The sequence below is a fragment of the Lagopus leucura genome, unplaced genomic scaffold (genome assembly GCF_019238085.1).
Source record: "Lagopus leucura isolate 7727_CA_CO unplaced genomic scaffold, USGS_WTPT01 Super-Scaffold_100009, whole genome shotgun sequence".
In the NCBI taxonomy this organism is placed as follows: Eukaryota; Metazoa; Chordata; class Aves; order Galliformes; family Phasianidae; genus Lagopus; species Lagopus leucura.
Genome location: NW_024962266.1, coordinates 4,530,734 through 4,549,304, shown reverse-complemented (window position 1 = coordinate 4,549,304; position 18,571 = coordinate 4,530,734). Strand labels below are relative to the sequence as shown.

The window sequence follows — 18,571 nt, the reverse complement described above, 5'->3', positions numbered from 1 at the left end:
AGAGCAGAGGGAAAGCCACCAGCTGGAGAGCACAACTTCCAGCACAGATGCATTCAGAGAGCAGCTCCACCACACAGAGTGCTGCCTTTGCTGGTTTAGTGCACCCTGGAGTGCATTGCAGGCGTACAACTCCAGCTCTGACACTCTTTGTTCTCATCTATCTAACAAGTCCCTGAAGCTGCACGGCTTTTGGCCATCAGAGCGGTAAGAAGCTATTCTCAGAGCACAAAATCACGGAGAACTTCCCCCTAGATTATGGTCTTGCAGCTATAACACACTGTCACATCCTCCCCCCTCCCAGCCAAGCAGAGCCCACAAGGACGACAGCCACTCACGCCAAGGCGAAGGCCACCAGAGCTCCCACCACCACGATGAAATCTAAGATGTTCCAGAGATCTCGGAAGTAGGAGCCATCCTGCAGGATCAAGCCCTGATCGATCATCTGGGGGGATAAAAACAGGCAGGAGGGCAGCAGCTCAGCCACACAGCTAAAGCTGTCCAGCTACCCAGCTGGGGTAGGGTTGAGATCCAGAAGCATTGCATTTCAAGGGGGTCTGGATGCTGATGTAAGCAGTACTGAGTTCTCTCATCCTACTGCTAAGAACCAGGCTTTTAATTTTCCATCATCAAATTCAGGACCAGAGTGGAAAACCTGAGCTATTTCCCACGCAAGACGCTCGCTCCCCTCACCACCACCAGCACAGCCAGCTGTCTTACCTTGATAACCATCTCGAAGGTGAACACACCAGTGAAAACATAGTCAAAATACCTCAGCACCTGCAGAGAGAGGACATGGGTGCTTTGCAGCAGCTTCCCAGAAAAGAGGCTCACCGAGGCTCCTCCAGAGCAGCCACGAGACAAGCCCCATTTTGGAGGTATACAGAAAGGGGATTTGCAATCACTTTGTTACGGTCGGAGTTGGTGAGGACGGGATCCTCAGCCGCGAGGGCGATGCTGCTGGCGGCGATGACCAGCAGGATGCACATCTCGAAGTAGCGCAGGTTCACGATGTAGTGGCAGGCTCTGCGCACCCTATGGCAAGATAATCCCCATCTGTTACAGCCACCCCATGTGCTCCACGTGTGCAAAGGCCATGAACTGTTCCAGGCTTTCAGGCCTAGGCCATCCAGGTTGGGTATTAGGAAAAAAGTTCTTCTCAGAAACAGTGGTGTGCATTGGCACTGTCTGCCCAGGGAGGTGGTGGGGCCACTGTCCCTGGAGGTATTACAGAACCATGGAGATGTGGCACTGAGGGATGTGGGCAGTGGACACGGTGGAGGTGGGCCGTACGAAAGCCAAAAATAAGAAAATCTCACGGGTTTGTGGTGCTGAAGATGAACATGGAGCTGTGTGGCACCATCGCTTTGCCTGTCTCGCTCTTCTCCTTCTTCCGCTTCTTCTTCTCCATCTCCTCCTCATCCTCTTTGCTCTCAGCCTCCTTCAAGGGGCTGGCTTCTCCATCGGTCTTGTTGCTAACTACAGAGAAATGAGAGCCTTTGCCTGCAGCCAAGTGGTGTGAGGGGCAGCTTCTGCCCCAGACCTGCCCCACTCCCTGCTGTGGGGACACCGGGAGGGATGACATGGGATGATGGGATGGACACCCCCACCCACCCCATGGATATGGATGGGAAAAGCCACATGAGTAGCCTTCAGCTCCCCCCTGCGTGTGCTCAGGAAAGAGAGAGTGGTCCTCACTCTGTACCACAGTGGAGTCTTGGACATCAATCATGATGGTGGTGCTCTCAGTGGCCTTTTCGGTGTTGGCGGTGACAGAGGACAGGTCAGGCTCGCTGTGGCTGACAGTGCGGCTGGCCCCCAGTGCTGCCCCCCCAAGCAGGGCCTGCTCACTGGTGTCTGGGCTGCTGCAGTCCTGCTCACCCAGGCTGCCCTCCATCCCCCGAGGGGGCTCAGGGGCTGATGCTGGGAGGCTTCCCTCCTCGTTTGGAGCCCCATTGGTCCTTTGGGGCAAAAAAAAGAGAAAATAAGTGGAAGGCAATGACACAAGGAGTCACAAGGACTGCAAAATGTCCCCCAGCGACCAACCTGGTGGGGTCCCCACTCGCATCCGGCTCGCCCTGAATCAGGTCCAGTGCTGCAGCAGCATCCCCACGCCGCTCCCCATCCTGCATCCCCTCTGCAGGGCAGGGCTCCTCCAGCCCCATCTCCTGGCTACCTGCTCGGCTCTCCAGGGCTCCAGTCGGCTCCTTCCCCTCCATCCTGGCTTTTCGATGCCGGCTGCGCCGCTGGCTTTGCCTCATCCGCGCCCTCTCCTCAATGCCACCTCCTGCCCCTTCCTCACCCGGCTCGCAGTTCCCATGGCACGTTTTGTGTTGCCACATCTCTTTGTCCCTCCTAGCACGGGGCGATGGGCTCCTCCTGTCCTCCCCACCTCCTGGGTTGGTTCCCGGGGCCGGCTGCTCGGGACCTTCAGCTGGCGGCCGCTCTCCCTTGCCACCTTGCTCCTCATCGCACTTCTCCAAGGCAACACCGTCCCCTGGTTTCTTGCGGCGGAAGATGCTGGCATGTGGGTTGATGAGGGGTGGCTCATCCTTATTGATGCCCTCCTGGCTAGACATCTGCATGTGCCGGCGCAACTGGCTAGTGCGCTGCTCCCACACCGACATGTGGTGCCTCCGGCGCCGCTCCCGCCTGCAGCAGGGACAATCATGTCACCTATGTCCCTGCCAGTGCTGGCATGTCACCCCATCCCATCCCTGCTGCATGCACCCACAGCCCCCTTGACAAGACATGGAGGTGCACACAAGTCACCAGACACGGAGTTTGGGGATACAAACACCTGCCCAGCCCCCAAGACTTAGTTCCCAGCCTTTGGGCATCCTTCTGGTGCAGGCAGGGGCTGGCAATTTGGCTGAGCCTGACCACCTGCTCCTTCCAAAGACTACAGGACTGCAGGATGATGGACCCACACCTGCCCCATGCCAACAAGGTGGTGACCAACCACAGTCATCTTGCTTGCCTGACAACACCACTTTCAACCATAGAACCATAGAATGGTCTGGGTCGGAAAGGACCTCAAAGCCCATTTAGTTCCACCCCTCTCTCCCAAGGGAAAGGGACACCACCCAGCAGCTCAGGCTGCCCAGGGCCCATCCATGGCCTGCGGCACCTCCAGGGATGAGGCACCCGCAGCTCTGGGCAGCAATGCCAGCACCTTCCCACTCTGAGTGAACAATTTCCTCCTAACATCTCATCTAAGTCTCCCCTCTTTTAGTTTAAAGCCATTCCCTCTCATTCTATCACTGTCACCATGTAAAAAGTGAGTCTCCATCCCTTTTTTATAATTTCTCTTTAAGCACTGAAAGGTTACAATGAGGTCTCTTCAAAGAAACAGGGACAAAGTCCTATTGCTGCAGCACTGGAAGTGCCCTTGCTTCTCCAGCTCCTTAGAGCCAGGCTCCTTCTGGAAGCAACACTACCCTAATGATGATCATGCTTGTGTGGCAATGCTGATAGGATGGAGATGGAGAGCAAAAAGGGATAAGATGTCAGGTCCAAGAGCAGCCTTTCTCTATGAGAGATGGCCCTTGCTGCTGAGACGTGCGATGGAGCACATCACAGGGTACAGGAACCCTTCCCTGCCTGCACAGCTGGGCTGATACATGCCATGGGAGGACTACATGGAGGATTTGAGGCTGCAGCTGTTGGCTTCCTGCATAACCAGAGCTCCTCTGTATTCTGCCTTCTAGGATCCCTGACACCTCCCTAAACACAAACACCCTGCGGAGGACAAACATTCCCCTTCCCGACACACCGAGGCACACAGAAACACACACGTGCACGTGCGTACGCCGCTCTCCCCCGGAGCACACGCTGCACACACCCACGGGTACACCGACACACAGATGCACAGAGCCACGAACGCACGCAGGGACACGGGTGCAGGGGAGCACCCCAAGCACCCCACACACGGGCAGGAGCTGCCCCAACAGCACAGGAGCCATAGACGACACGCGACCCACGTACAGGTGGCTGCTGCGTGGCTCCCACATCGACATGTGGTGTCTCCTGCGCCTGTCTCTTCTGGGGAGGAAAAACAAACCCGTTCAATCCCCACCAGCCCTCCTCCATCACTGCAGGCTGTGCACAGAGGTGCCCCAGAGCGCACGGATGCTGGAGCAAGGAGCTACCAGCAAACTGCTGCCTGTCCGTGCTTGCACACCAGCAACAAGGTCGGTATGTGCTCACACACCTGTGCCCCATTTGGACATCCCACCAGGACACATGGACTGCTCGCCAAGGGGACACACGCTGCAGTGCCTGTGCTAGGGCTGCAGAGCTGGGCTGGGGAGAAAGGAAGATGTGACCAAACAAGCTGCCTCGAAGTCCTGGTCCTTGGATACTCCAAGCGGAAAGAGCTATTCACTTCTAGTAACACGCAGCATTTTTACAGAGGAGGTGATGTGTCGGGCTGGCCCTGTGATGCTCAGAGCATCACCATGTGTTAACGCAGCCATGTGTGCTACCGTGTGACCACAGAGTGGGACACACAGCTGATATATGCAAATATGCATACACTGATTTACATTCTTTGCTTTTTGCAAATGCCGTATATGTGTAAGAACGCACAACCAAACTCACCCTCAGGTGCATGCAGAGCTCATGTCTGTAAGGCTCTGTGCATCACAGAATTATAGATTACAAAGGAAGATCATCCGTACTGTGGGCAAGGTTGCCAACTGCTAGATCAAGCACTAGATCAGAGCTCCATCAAAGCTGCCCTTGGGCATTTCCAGAGACAGGCCATCCACAGCTCTCTGGGCAGCTGCTTTCACCATGGGCACTGACACCTTCAGCCCCCAATACAGTCCCATTGCCATGCCAGGGCCACATCACAGCCCCACACACAAGAACAGCCCAGTTCCACGCTCAGGGCACGCGGCTCAGCTACGGCTGTCGTTCCCTCAGCAAGTGGCCGCGCAGCGCTCTGGGCACCTGCACATTGCAGCACCCGCATGCGTCTGTCCGTCAGGCCTCCCACTCACCGAGCAGCCCGAGCCATCTGCACCGCGGGCGCCCGTGTGCGCACACACAATGCTCCAATCTGCACCGCAGCCACCCACACCAGCATGGCCACGTGGGAGCACTCCTCCCAACCACAGTCGGACCTCTCTGCCGGCACCAATGCGCGCAACCCAACCTGCCCGCACCGCGTACCCACGTAGGAATTGAGCCATCTGTGTCTGCGCGCGCCCAAACGCCGAGAGCACTTCTGCTGCACTGTTGTGGCCCTTTGGCACCAGCTCTGCTCTTGCATGCCCCTTCCTGCTATTTCCCCACCATGTCCCCCCGCCGGCTGCTGGCATCAGTGGGACATCCAAATTGACCCTGGAAAATGTCATGCTTGCACCACTGCAACCCTTGAAACTATCCATCCCAGGCACGGGGAGGAACAGGGAAAAAGACCTGCAAATATCCATATCTCCCATTTAAATGCCAGTGGAACAACAACATTAAAGTTAAGAAAATCTGCTTTCCTAACCAGCTATATTTGGCAACAGCTGTAAGACTAGCAAGGATGTGCAGAGGGGACAAATCCTTTGGTGTCCCCACACATTCCATCTCTCACCTCTTCCTCTCCATTCTCCATCTCTCTCCATCCTCCATTTTTCTCCATTCTCCAGCCCAAATTTATGTCTTCTCTCACTTTAGCATTCAGGTGGGCAGCTAAAGCTCATCACAACACACAAGCTCTGCCATCTTGCCCATAAACCCCCAAATCCTGCTTGTATGGATTTCTCTATTACGATGAATATCCCTTCATCCTCAGGCATATCTTACAGGTACATGACCTCAAAACCAGCAGGCACACATTCAGGACAGGGAATCATCACATCCCACTGCTGCAAATCCAAGGAGCCAGGGATCTTGGACAGATCCCAAATGTCTAAGATGAATCTCGCCACTTCCTCCAACACTGTGCATTGGAGCTTGCCTAGATTTCTCTCAGCAGATTTGCTGGAGACTCTGCCGTGTGCGAACCTGGCTTGTTTTCAAAGCATGATGAAACCTAAAATTCCCTGGGAAGGGATTCTATAAAAAAAAAATAAAATTAAAAAATGAATCCCTTCAGCCTTACTGAAATGTACTGTTTTGGGAAACAAATCAAAACGCCTCGTTCCAATGTTGACTTTGAAAGTTTTATATGATTTAGACCATATGACACGGCAAAATAAAGGGAAAAAAAAGGCGTCTAGGAAGGAAAAACAACTTTCATCTGCTGAAATGCAGAGGCAGGGCTCTTTAACATTGTGTTGGGAGTTTTATGCGGTTTTGGGCTTTTTCCTTCCCAAATGACATTTCTGCACAATGAAACGTGATTTTGCAAACCTGCTCCATCTCATGTAACTGCATTACAGCCAGGAAAGGAGCCCAGGGAGGTTTGGATCTGCTCTGTAGGAGTGATCACCACCAATCTCCTCCTCTCTGACTTCATTTCTTACCCTTAGCTGCAACTTCAAGTATCCAGGCTCTATGTTTTGGGGCAGAAAGCCACTCTGGGGAGATTTCTGCCATGTGAGGCTCTGCCTGGGGGCAGCCCAAGGCCACTTGGTGAGCTGGTCTCTGCTCCATGGGGAACACATATCCATCTCCATCCATCCCAAGGGATGGGCTTGGGAAGCAAAGGGAGGCTCAGGGTGAATGGGGTCACTCACTCAATAGCAGGCATGTTGGGGGCAGACATGGGGCTGACTTCCTTGGCTTTCTGAAGGGCATGCTTCTGGTTAAAGGCCTCCTCTTCCTCCTGCTCATCCTACAAAAGAAACAGAGGGGTTGCTCAGTGCGAGGCCAGCAGTTCAAGGGAATGTGCACCCATCACAGGGGCCAAGAGAAAGGGGGAGCATGCAGAAATGTCTTGTCTCATATTATGGGGACACAGCTTTGCCACCACACCAGTTCTTGGTGATAGTCCAAGCTGCCATCATCATCTGCTCCCATGGGAGGACAGGGACAATGGGACAGTGTGAGCCTACATAAGCTGAGGAATAGGCATGAGCTCTGCAAAAGCAGGCAGCATGGGGTAGCTGGTCACGTTTGAAGAGCAGCAATGACCCCCGCAGCTCTCGCTTCCTTGCCTTTGCCCAAAAGGTGCCCCAACATTTAGCCTTTCTCAAATATTTCCCAGCATGGTCTTAAAAGCAGTCAAGCCCAATAAGTTTCTCAAGAGCCATCCTAAATTGCATTCTAAATCACTCCACTGCCCTGCAGGCAGATGTGGAGTAAATAGTGACATCGCTGGAAAGCGCTTCCCTGCCACATCTCCAGCAAATAACAACCCAAACCAGATAGATGAGAGTTATCTCAGTGTGACTGCGGGCAAGCAAAGCTGGGGAACTTATGTGGAGAAATGGTTAGGCCACACTTGATGTGAAGTGTGAGTGTTCAGGAGAGCCACAAGAGCAGCAGGTTCCCAACCAAGGTCCCCAAACCAAGGTCCAGTGATAGGGTTTGGTATCTCACAGGGAACTCTCCTGTGAGCTCTCCTAGAGGAAGAAACCCACATCCACTTTGAGACGACCTCTTTGCAAGTTGAGCTGAGCTAAGGGGCAAAGTGGTCACAGGTACTGCTCCTGGTGCCATCCCCTCTCACCCACCCTTTCCACCAGTAAGAAGAAAAATAAGCAACTGGAATTTACCTTGGTGAGCTCCTGAGCATTAGCCAGGTTGTCCACTGCAATGGCCAAGAAGACATTCAGCAGAGTATCTGTGAGCAGCTAAGGATGCATAAGCCATGTGTTAAGGACATGGGCATCTGCAGCCACCGAGGGAGGTTGGCCCTGATGGCTCCTCACAGCTTAGTGAGGAGCAACCACAAGGACAAACACCTCACCCATCCCATTTGAACCACCCACAGTGCATCTCCAGACAGCTCCTTATCTGTGTTTGGGACATCCGAGAATGCCCCATGTGTGATGGGTCTCCCTCAATGGGTAAAAGAGGAAGGAGCAGTGGTGGGGAGAGTGGATGCCCCAAAGAGGGAGATGAGATGGGTTTATTTCTGCAAAAAGCACAGTGGCCAGGTGGATACAGTTCCCAAACAAGGTGAGGACGATGAAATAGATGGAGGACCACATGCCCGAGCGAACGCCTCCCTGGGAGCGGATGCCGTTGTACATCACCTCGTTCCAATCCTCACCCGTCAAGATCTGCAGAAAGAAAGCCAGCAGATCTGTCACCAGCCACCTTCTCACCACCTGGACAGTCCCATCAACCCATTCCAGACAGGGCAAGAGCTGAGTATGAAGACCTGTTCTACAGGCACAGTCTTGAGGGAGTGAATATCAGACTGCTGAGGGACTAGGTCTCCTGAGAAGTGTTTTGAAACTCTTCCATCGTGTATAATGACAAAGAGAGCCATCTGCAAGTTATGTCCTAGCAGATGATGGAGGGAGACCTGCTTGGTTTAGAACCCTGTCCAATCAGGGTGCAGTGAGCAGATGGCCCCAAACTCATCTGCCTTTTTCCCCTTGCAGCCCAGCTCCTACCTGGAACACCGTCATGATGGCCGCAGGGAAAGTGTCAAAGTTGGCTGATGGTGTCCCATCGATGAAATTAAACCTGGAAGTGGAACCAGAAGGATATGAACAATTTCAAGTAAAGAGGTCATCAAAATATAGGCTGCTTATTCATACTTAGAAGGACTTTCACCCACTCTAGGGAAGATCTGCTGGTCACGTATTGCCAAAACACAGAATAAAAACATCGTGGCCAGAAGGCTTCCCATAGCCCTAAGGCACTTCACAAGCAGGGACTTTTGTGTGGGAAACTTGCCACTGGTAGCAACAGGCTGAGGAGCACGGCTGCAGAATTCCTGGCACCCACAAGGGTATAATTTCTTAGCTTCTAAATCACCCAGCAAAGCTCAGTTTCCCCAAGACCTGCAACAACCTACCCCCCTCCAAACAGCTGCATTCCCAGCAGGGCAAAGACTACAATAAAGAGGAAGAGCAAGAAGAGCAGGCTGATAATAGACTTCATGGAGCTCATCAGTGAGACCACCAAATTCCTCAAGGATGCCCAGTACCTAGAAAACAGAGACAGTGCTGAGCACCTGCAGCAGTGCCAGTAGGAGTGACTGGACTTGGGCTGCAGCCACAGCCCAAGGTGGAGGGTGACAGGCACAAATGGTTGGTACACACTTGGTTATTTTAAATATTCGCAGGAGACGAAGGGCTCGTAGGACACTGATCCCAAAAGAGGTCCCCGGTCGGAAGATGGCCCAAACCACTTCAAAGATGCTTCCCACTGTGACCTGAGAAACAGACATGGCCCAGATGAGCTCAGGACAGGCTGCTGCAGGAAGCTTTGCCATTCTTGAGAGCAAAGCACCCACCTCCCTGCCCCAAAACCTGGTGTTTCAGTTTGGTCGTCCTGGCCCCTTCAAGGACCATGTCCTCATCGGTCCCTTGCTCTGTAGACAACCCTAAATATATTCCCTGGCCTGCAGCATCCCTGGAGCCACCTACCCCACAGTCAAAGCAGTTGAATGAAGAATGGAAGTACAGGCGTGGCCCCATCCCATACATCTTCAAGGACATCTCCAGGAGAAAGAGCCCAAGAAACAGGAACTCTGCATAGTCTGAAAGCAAAAACCCAGATGTGCTACCCTCAGGCAGCGTGCATGCACCCACCAGAGGCCCACATAGCAACATCACAGAGGTGGGACGAGTCAAGGAGCATGCTGCCTCCCCAGGGTATGGAATTCAGAAGCAAGTATGCAAAGAGCTAAACGTAAATAACAGAGCACCAGTCCCACAATGTTAATTTTTCAGGGCAGATGCATTGGTGCCCCAGGGGGCACTGAGGACAAGTGAGGGCTATCATGGAGCAAAGCAGTTCCTTAACATCATATGACAATTGTTGGAGCATCCTCCAAGATGTTAACCACACTGCCCTGTAGGGGAATATTAGCAGTTTGGATCTAAATCATTGCACAACTGGAACTTGGCCAGGGTAACTAAGCCAAATAGCCACAAGCCAATAAAAAGCTTCTCAAGCTATTTCACAAACATTAGCAGGCAATGGTCTGGCTCTTCACCTTGTCCAAAAGATGCTTCTCACCACGACCAGCCGCCACACCACACTGTGTCGTGCTGGGATCCCAGCAGGCCTGAGCATGCTAATGCAGACTGGGCAGGCCTGGGGCTTGCTGGGGACATTTTCAAGGTGAATAAGAGTAACATGGATGAGAAAGCAGCACTGTCCCTTCTGCAACAGCTTGGAAGTAACACATGACTTTCATGGGGTTGACCACACTGCTCTGCTGGTTGCACACGCCAGAATGGGCATACATGTACTGCCACTGAGACCCTTTGTACCACAGCCCACAGCAGACTGGGGGATGCCCCAGTCACTGTCATTGGGATCCCCAATGTCATTGGGATCTGAACCAAAACTTCAGCTGGAAAGTTCTTTCATGACCATTGTTCAGCCTCATCCACGCACACTCACACCTTCCCAGCTCAGACCCTGCAACTGTAGGCATTCAAAAAGAGCTCCAGTAAGATTCCCATTCACCATTGCTCACAATTTCAGGATAAACACAACCCCTGCACCAAACCCAGGGACTCACAGAGGAAGTGTGTGAGCCAGGCAGGCTGGTTGTGATGGACGATGGCCACACAGGCAGTGTTAAGAGCCACCAGGCTCAAGACAATCCAGTAGAAGACCTGGGATTTCACCATGTGGCGAACGGAGATACGCAGGAGCCGCTCCTTGTGCCGTAAATAAGAGGCTCCATCCACTCCTTTGAGACCAGAGCGACTCAGAGGGTTACCTGAGGGAAAAGAAGGGGTGCCAAGGTGCGAAGAGGAGCTGGGATCTCCAGCCTTCATTGCAACATGGAGGTGAGTCAACTGGCTCCCAACACAATGGCAAAAGGATGTCCGACCGTGCTGTATGCAACCACCACAACTCAGTGTGCTGTCAGATGTTTGGGGGAGGAAAGCTTCGAACTGCACTGACCCAAGGTGGGATGAAGAGGCCTCCTCTGTGCCAGCCTCCGCTCGCCCACGGAGGAGATATCGACGCAGTGCTCATCGCTGGAGTCACGGTTCATGGCATCTGTCCGGTTCCTCTTGATGGTGGCTCGCCTGAGCACTGGAAAGAACAGGGTTGGACCATGGTGGGCCAGCTCTGCCAGCAACCTGATCATAGGACCATGATCAGCACTTGGTGAATTCAGGTCTGGGCATGGGATGGAGATATGATCACACTCAATTGACCCCAGGCCAGAGATACTCCTCTGCAGGAGCAGCCATCTCCTGGCCTCAGGAGCCATCCATCTCTCCCCATCCCTCCACTGGGCTGCAGACCCCAATGGAGCATCTGTAGGCCCTTCTCCACTCACAGAGGAGGGTTTAAGGCACAAGGAAGGGCAGTAGGTGCTTTTGCAGGATGTTCTCTTACCTTCTAAGGCTGAGGTCCCAGCGTTTTTGTTCTCTTCAGCCAGCATGACTTCCTCTATGCAAAACACACAGCTCAGCATCAGGAGACAAGCCACCATTGGCTGAGCACATCAGACTTAACCACTTTGCCTGGCCTGGAAGTGGTTGCTAGAGGGTGCAAACTCTCATCAGCTATAGAGTAAGCATCCAAAAGCAAATTCTCAGGGTTGGCAAGGAGCAGCTGCCACATTTCACATCAGAATGAGAAATGACTTCTGATCAACCCTACTAAATAATAACTAAATAGTAACTAAATAAGCTGAATACTGTAGATAGAAAATCTTGTTTCTGAGTCATGCTTTCAGAATAAACCCCTCTACGTATCCCTGTGAGATTTCTGAAGGGCTCCTTGCCCTCTGCTAACTCCTTCTCCTGCTGATCACAACATCTCTTCTCCGCTCACTCACAAGTTAGACTTGCCATCATGTCTGCCAGGGCTGAGCTCACCCACACGCCCATTGTGAGCACCAGGACCACCTTGGGGCTGCAAGGAGAGCACTCTCCATCCCAACCACTCTGCATTCCCACCGCCCCCTGGGATCCCAGCCCTTTACCCGCTTTGTCTATCCAGGCCCGGTAGCCGTTGAGCTCCCGCTCGATCTGCTGCTGTCGCCGCAGCTTCATGAAGGCCCGGCGGTTCTCCACGCGCTCACGTTCTTTGGCAAACTCCCTGCAATAGCACAGAGTGGTGATGAGAGCACACACAGGGGTCCCATGGACATCCCATCCACAGCACACACCCCTCACCTCGCTGCCTCCAGTCACAGCTGTTTCTGCTGTTGTCACCCAACCGATGGCCAAAGCCAGCATGCCAAGAGTTGGGTTGGCTGAATCAGAAGGAACAGTCCTTAGATAGTGGATTCACTCTTGAGAAGCATTGGATGAGCAAAGAGGGCAGAGAAACAGCACTGGGAAGCTCTCAGCTCTTTGTGCACAGGAAGCACACAGTGCACGGGGAAGAAGGCGGGTGATGCTCCATCCAAGGTTCATCTGCTTCTCCAGCAACAGTTACCAAACACTTCCTTTGCTCCAAGTTCCACACCAGTTGGCAAATTTGCTCTGGGTTCCCTCTCAATCTCCAGCAAGCCACAATGAAGTGGGATTTTTATAGAATCATAGAGTTGTTTGAGTTGGAAGGGACACTTAAAGGCCATCTAGTCAAATTCCCTGCAGTCAACAGGGACACCTACAGCTCCACCAGGTGCTCAGAGCCCCATCCAGCCTGACCTTGAATGTCTCTAAGGATGGGGCATCCATCACCTCTCTGGCCTCTCTCCTGCAATACCATTCACTAGGGCACATGCTTTTAGGCTCTGACTGGGGATCTTCCTTTCTCTCTCCAGCCTCTCCTTGGAGGGTCTTCTCACGATTCACCCTAAGGACCTCAGAGCTAACACCATGCCCACTGCTCACACAGCTTCTAATGTGCATGGATATGGCAGCATCCATGTGCTTACATCCACTCCTAAACACATCCAAACGTTCTAGATACCATACCCATCGTTGACACACACCAAGCACCTGGGGCATATCCATTCACACGTTACAACTCCGGCAAGGAGCAGGTTGGCACACAGGGACCAGACATCCCCCAGCACACCCTTTCTCATCATTGGGATGGAATTTGCTGGCTGATGTTCCCAAGTCCTGCAGGACTTGGATTGCACACCAGGAGGAACACGATTGTGGAGAACAAGCTACAAGACAAACATCTCTCTCCCTGGAGCCCAGCAGCAATCTCCAGTCTTAGAATATTCCAAATAACTGAAAGAATTGGTCTGTCTGCTGCAGGGGGAGTTCAAGTGCATCACCCCAGCTGAGCTATTACACCCTTAATGCTGTGTGGGCTTTTGCATGTGTGTGAGCGCGTGTTTGTGTGAAAAGCCCTGAAATGTTCCCTGCATCTCTTGTTTAAGATCTGCAGACAATTCAAGCATTTTTAATTCCACCCCAGGAAGGTGAAGTTTCCTGCCGCTCCGGCATTGAGCATCAAATGACTCTCTCCTTCCAGCTCCAGCTTTCAGCCCAAAATGAGACTTTCTTGCTGGGGCAGGGAAGGGGGAGAGAACAAAAGGAAAGGAAGAGAAAAGCAGCCTAAGTGGAGGGAAGGAGGGCGGGGAGCACCTCCCACAGCCGGCGGGGAAAGGCACTCGCTTTGGGCACGGCATGTGGAACAGCTCCTTGCCTTGCGCGGGGGAAAGGCAGGATGGTGCCGGCTGCGCTTCATCCCCCACGCCAGCTTCTGTGCGCTGCTAACATGGAGATGCCAAGGAGAGAGAAGATGCCATCGGCAGCCAGAGCCAGCGGGGACCATGCCTTTACCCCACTGATGCTGTGCCCTGGTGTGACCCGTGTCGTTGTAGTATCTTCTCCAGCAATCTCATTGAGCCTGGCTCGGCTGGGCATGGTTTGCACACGAAAGCCCCCAGTCCCCTGCAGCCAAGAGAGATGAAAGCCAAAGCGCCATCTCCCCATGGCCAAGCATTGCCTTGCAGAACCCTGACTGCAAGAAGCTGGTGCCACACGCACACACACCCAGGGACACAACGGCCCTTTCTGCTGTGGCAGCAGCTCCGAGGGAGATGCTTCCCACACTCCTGCTCCCTAATGGAGCCTAATTGCTTTTGTCCATTAGGAGGAGGAAGGGGGGGAGGGGGGGAGGGAAAAGTTAAACTCAACTTAATGAATTATTACATTTCAGTGAGACACGTTACCGAGCAGGGCAGCAGCGGGGGCTGGTGACATCTGAGAGTGGGTAGGCGATGCTGACAGATCAAGGATTGCTCAGAGCCAATTTGCAGCAGCGGGTAGAGATAGCGCTGTGCAGTGAGCGCAGAGCTGGCCGTGCTGACTGACAGCCGCCTGGGAACGCTCCAAGCACGGGGCTGGCTGCCATGAAGGATGCTGCTCCCTATGGTGTTAGGTTGTGCCCCGTGAAACAGCACTGTTTGGCTTTGCAAAGCATCCGGCATCACTCCCCAGTCCTATGGAAGGTCCCCAGATCTGCACAGGCACATTCAAGCCTCCAGCATGGAAAAATTCCCTTGCCATAGTGAAACCCACCTTGTGCCAAATGTGGGGCTGTGTAGGACCCAGTGTCACCACAGCCTTGGGAATACCAATGGCAGGCACTGAGAGATGGATGGAAGGGCTAGAAATTGTGGTGGGAGCTCAGTGCCATCTGTTCTCACACCAGTGAGGCAGCATCCAGACCCCATGCCCAGCCTGCCAAGGCCATAGGAGCAGATGGTTTGCTCTTCCCATGCCTGCAAATCGTTCTTCGTTCCCACTCCTGTGCCCAGCAGGAGATCTTGGGGCAGCCTTCCTTCTCCAGGCTGCTGCTGCAGCTGTGCCTTCATAGAACCATAGAATTGCTTGGGTTGGAAGGATCCTTAAAGACCATCCGCTTCCACCCTCATGCTATGAGCAGGGTTGCCAACCACTAGATTCCTCTTCTTCATTGGTGTTTTTGGCTCAAAGCACTGCAGGGCCAAGGTCAAGTTTTAATAGGAGAAGAAACCATGTGAAAGCATCCTCAGAGCAGCCTCATTTGGGGAAAAAAAAAATAAAAATAAGGCTAAGAGAAAAACTATCACAGATGCTGCAACCCACTTGTATTACACCAGGAGCATCTTGGAGTCCAGAGGGGATATATAGAATCATTGAGGTTGGAAAAAAAACACTAAGATCATCACGTCCAACACCACCCCCATCCCATGCCCACTGCCCACATCCCTCAGTGCTACATCTCCATGGTTCTGTAACACCTCCAGGGATGGTGACCCCACCACCTCCCTGGGCAGCCTGTGCCAGTACTTCACTACCCTTATCTACAGCACAGGCCAAACCAACACTGTGGTTTCCATGCTTTCAAAGAAGCCAACCACCTCCACAGAATCACCTTTCACCACCAGTAACCACACCGCCAGCAAACCAGCTACCAAAATGGTCATAAATGACACACAGCAGCAGATGGGGTGGGAAGAGGCTCACATGCTGAAGCTGAGGCATCAATAGCGTGCTGCTGTAAGAAAGCCAGTTGTAGTGGGCCGTGTAGCAAGAGATGCCATCTGTAAGGCACCAGGTAATGCTTCTGCTTTGCTCAGCACGAGGGAGGCTCACGGCTCCTGTTTTGAGAATCACAGCTTGAGGAAAAACACTTTCACCTCCAGAAAGGTTAAGGGACAGAGCTGGCACCTAGAGATCTGGAGAGGATAGATGAGACAGGTGCAGAGCAGGAGGATCAGCTGGTATCTACCTAAGAGGTGTAAAGGAACTAAAACAAGAGCAGCGAGTGCCCCCTGTACGCTGGTGCTGAAGCTTAAACAGAAGGTGCAAGCAAGCAGCAGGGCTGGCACTGCCAGCCAGAGGGTCTGGGCGCTGCGCTGCTGAGGTCGTGCCTTACATCAGCGATCCATTTAGCAGAGGCAGATGCTGATGATTACCCTCTACCTTGGGAGAAGCTTGTGATTTAAAAGAGGTTTTCTAATGGGTACCACTGGAAGCCCTCTGCCAGGTCCTACAGGGGCTTGTGTTAGACAGGGCTGACAGCGAGCAGCATGAATGATTCACACAGAGCACGTCACGCTGATTTGCATTGACACCATGCGCCAAGAGGAGAAGGGTTTTCTGTGAACAAAAACAGAGGCAGAAGGGGAAAGCAATGCCCATGTGAAAGCACAGGGAAAAGGCAGTGCAAACAGGCAACTGTCCCCAACAGTGAACAGGGAATTGAGTGGCTCCAGTGAGGAACCACCAAAGTTCCCATCCCCAGAGGTTCTTTTATAAGCTGGTTCCTCCAAGAGATGCAGATGTGCGGCCCCATGTAGGGCCCAAAGGCAGTGGAGACAGGGCTACCAGTGGCCAGCTATTTCATAGGACACTGTGCTCCTCCCAAGGAGTGACACTCTGGGATCTGAGGAGAAACGCACACACGGAGGTTTGCTGCATATTCGGCTCAGCCCTGCTGTTCCGTGCACTGCTACCTTTAAATGCAGCTGAGTTTCCCAGGACACAGGCTGGGCTCAGAGCAGCCACGAGCCAGCAGAGCTTATTGTTTTGAAGTAGAGAAAAACAAAGGTCAAAGAGGGTAAATATCAAATGTTAAGCCGCTGACATCCAGCTGCAGAGCCTCAGCTTCAACATGTGTCTCAATGTGACAAGGTGGGGTTTGCATCTGTGCTTCCACTGTTCCAAGGACATGCCGCTCCTCCCATCCTCTCCTGGGCTCTGCATTTCATCCTCTGTAAACAAGGCAGGTTTTGTCCCTCTTTGCAAGCGACAGCAATCTACAGATGGGAGGTGTGGGGCTAGTACTGATACAGCATGAAAAATCACCATTTTTCAGTATTTCATCACGTTATCATCCCAGCAACTTTCAAGCTCTCTAATTGATGGCTTCAAAACGCAAATACAATGGATTCAGAACCAACCATCAAGTGCAAAACCCACAACAACTGCTAGATATGTCATTGCCACTGCAAAACAAACAAACAGCCGCCTACAGCGTACAGAGGACTGATAATGTGCAGTGATTCATTTGGGAGATCCTGCCCAACCCACCCAGCAAAGGTGTAAAGCACCTCTTTCAGAGAATCACAGTATGATTGGGTTGGAAGGGGCCTCAAAACCCCTCAGCCCCCTCTGCTGTGGGCTCGCTGTCCCCCCAGCTCAGGCTGCCCAGGGCCCATCCATGGCCTGGGGAACCTCCAGGGATGGGGCACCCACAGCTCTGGGCAGCAGTGCCAGCACTTCACCACTCTGAGTGAAGAATTTCCTCCTCACATCTAACCTACATTTTCCTAAATTAACCTATCCTTATCATGGCCACTACAAGGAGCTGGGCATTGCCAAAGCTGTAGAATCATCTGTGTTGGAGAAGACCTTCAGCCCAGTCATCAGGCTGATCCATCTACCCAGTCAAGGAGTTCATGGATGCTATTGCTAACAGAAATAGGGAAGAACTGGAACAAACAGCTCCAAAAGCAATCTCCAAAAGAAAGAGCTCGCTGCCGAGTGCTTTCTGAAGAGCATCAAAGCGAGCCCCTCACCAGCAGCCTGCAAACCATGGGGAGTCTGCAGAACACATCTGCAAGAAAAACAGCAAACACGGAGCGGCTGAGCCGTGCCAGCAAATAATTCCCAAGGAGAAATCAAAGGGGAGACCCTTGCACTGCCTCGTGGCTGTGGGTTTTTCTCTCTGGTCCCGCTGGCTGCAGGAGAAGACGACGCTCCCAGTGACATGGGGGACGTGGCAGTCCTGACATGCCCCTCTTGTCAGGCAGCGTGTTCACATGGGGCCTGGGGCCTCGGGGACAGGTGGCACAAGCAGGCGAGGCGGAGAGGTGCTCAATGAATATGGATGCCCACCTGGCTGCTGAATATAGATGAGCATCGCTCCTTTGCATCAGCCGCAGAAGGTGCTCAAGTGCTATGTTGGTGAGATGAGAGCTTCTCCAGAGCACAGCAACAAGTGCAGCCCAAATCTACATCCCCATTACAGCTCAGAAGAGCAAATTCCCAAACACACAGTGGGCACAGACATCCTGCCCTCCTCTAAACCACTCCTCAAGATGCCACTACTGCCGAAGAAAACACAATGTAAGCTTCCAGCGCAATATTTCCTGGGTGCATTTGTTGGCATCTTGCTGTCATTCATGACGTCCCCACAAGACTTCTCCACAAGCACCTCCAAGGCATTAATCATAGAACCATTTGAGTTGGAGGGGACCTTTAAAGGCCATCTGGTCCCACTGCCCTGCCCTGAGCAGGGACACCTACAGCTCCATCAGCGCTCAGAGCCCCTCCAACCTGACATGACTGTCTGTAGGGATGGGGCACCCACCCCACATCCACCTCTGGCTTCAAACCACCTGATCCAGCTCAAACGTGGGCCAGCAGAAAACCCTGCTTCCATTGACAACATGCACTTGTGCCTTTGTGCCTTTGATGCCCCGATCATTAATTGTTAAAACTTAATCTTATTCATCATTTGTTATGCCTCAGAATCGGGTAGGAAAAAAAAAAAATCCAAATGAAGTGAAGTGAAAAGATTTCAGAGATGGTACAGGAGGCTCCTGGAGGAGCTGAAGAATACTCTCAGGAGA

The 18,571-nt window shown here is 52.8% G+C and overlaps 1 protein-coding gene across 1 annotated transcript in view; it reads right to left on the bottom strand.

The window, feature by feature from the left end:
* CACNA1E (calcium voltage-gated channel subunit alpha1 E) overlaps positions 1-18,571 on the bottom strand; it is a 65,629-nt gene that overhangs the window by 23,641 nt on the left and 23,417 nt on the right. Inside the window, exons 8-24 of the mRNA XM_042873701.1 lie at positions 12,020-12,135; positions 11,428-11,481; positions 10,984-11,118; positions 10,592-10,795; positions 9,486-9,598; positions 9,159-9,271; positions 8,912-9,043; positions 8,505-8,577; positions 8,048-8,165; positions 7,656-7,723; positions 6,675-6,772; positions 2,044-2,649; positions 1,696-1,958; positions 1,317-1,476; positions 903-1,032; positions 718-777; positions 336-442 (exon numbers count right to left, since the gene is read on the bottom strand). Of these exons, the coding sequence (XP_042729635.1) occupies positions 336-442; positions 718-777; positions 903-1,032; positions 1,317-1,476; positions 1,696-1,958; positions 2,044-2,649; positions 6,675-6,772; positions 7,656-7,723; positions 8,048-8,165; positions 8,505-8,577; positions 8,912-9,043; positions 9,159-9,271; positions 9,486-9,598; positions 10,592-10,795; positions 10,984-11,118; positions 11,428-11,481; positions 12,020-12,135 (2,550 nt within the window). The remainder of the gene's footprint in view (positions 1-335; positions 443-717; positions 778-902; positions 1,033-1,316; positions 1,477-1,695; positions 1,959-2,043; positions 2,650-6,674; positions 6,773-7,655; positions 7,724-8,047; positions 8,166-8,504; positions 8,578-8,911; positions 9,044-9,158; positions 9,272-9,485; positions 9,599-10,591; positions 10,796-10,983; positions 11,119-11,427; positions 11,482-12,019; positions 12,136-18,571) is intronic.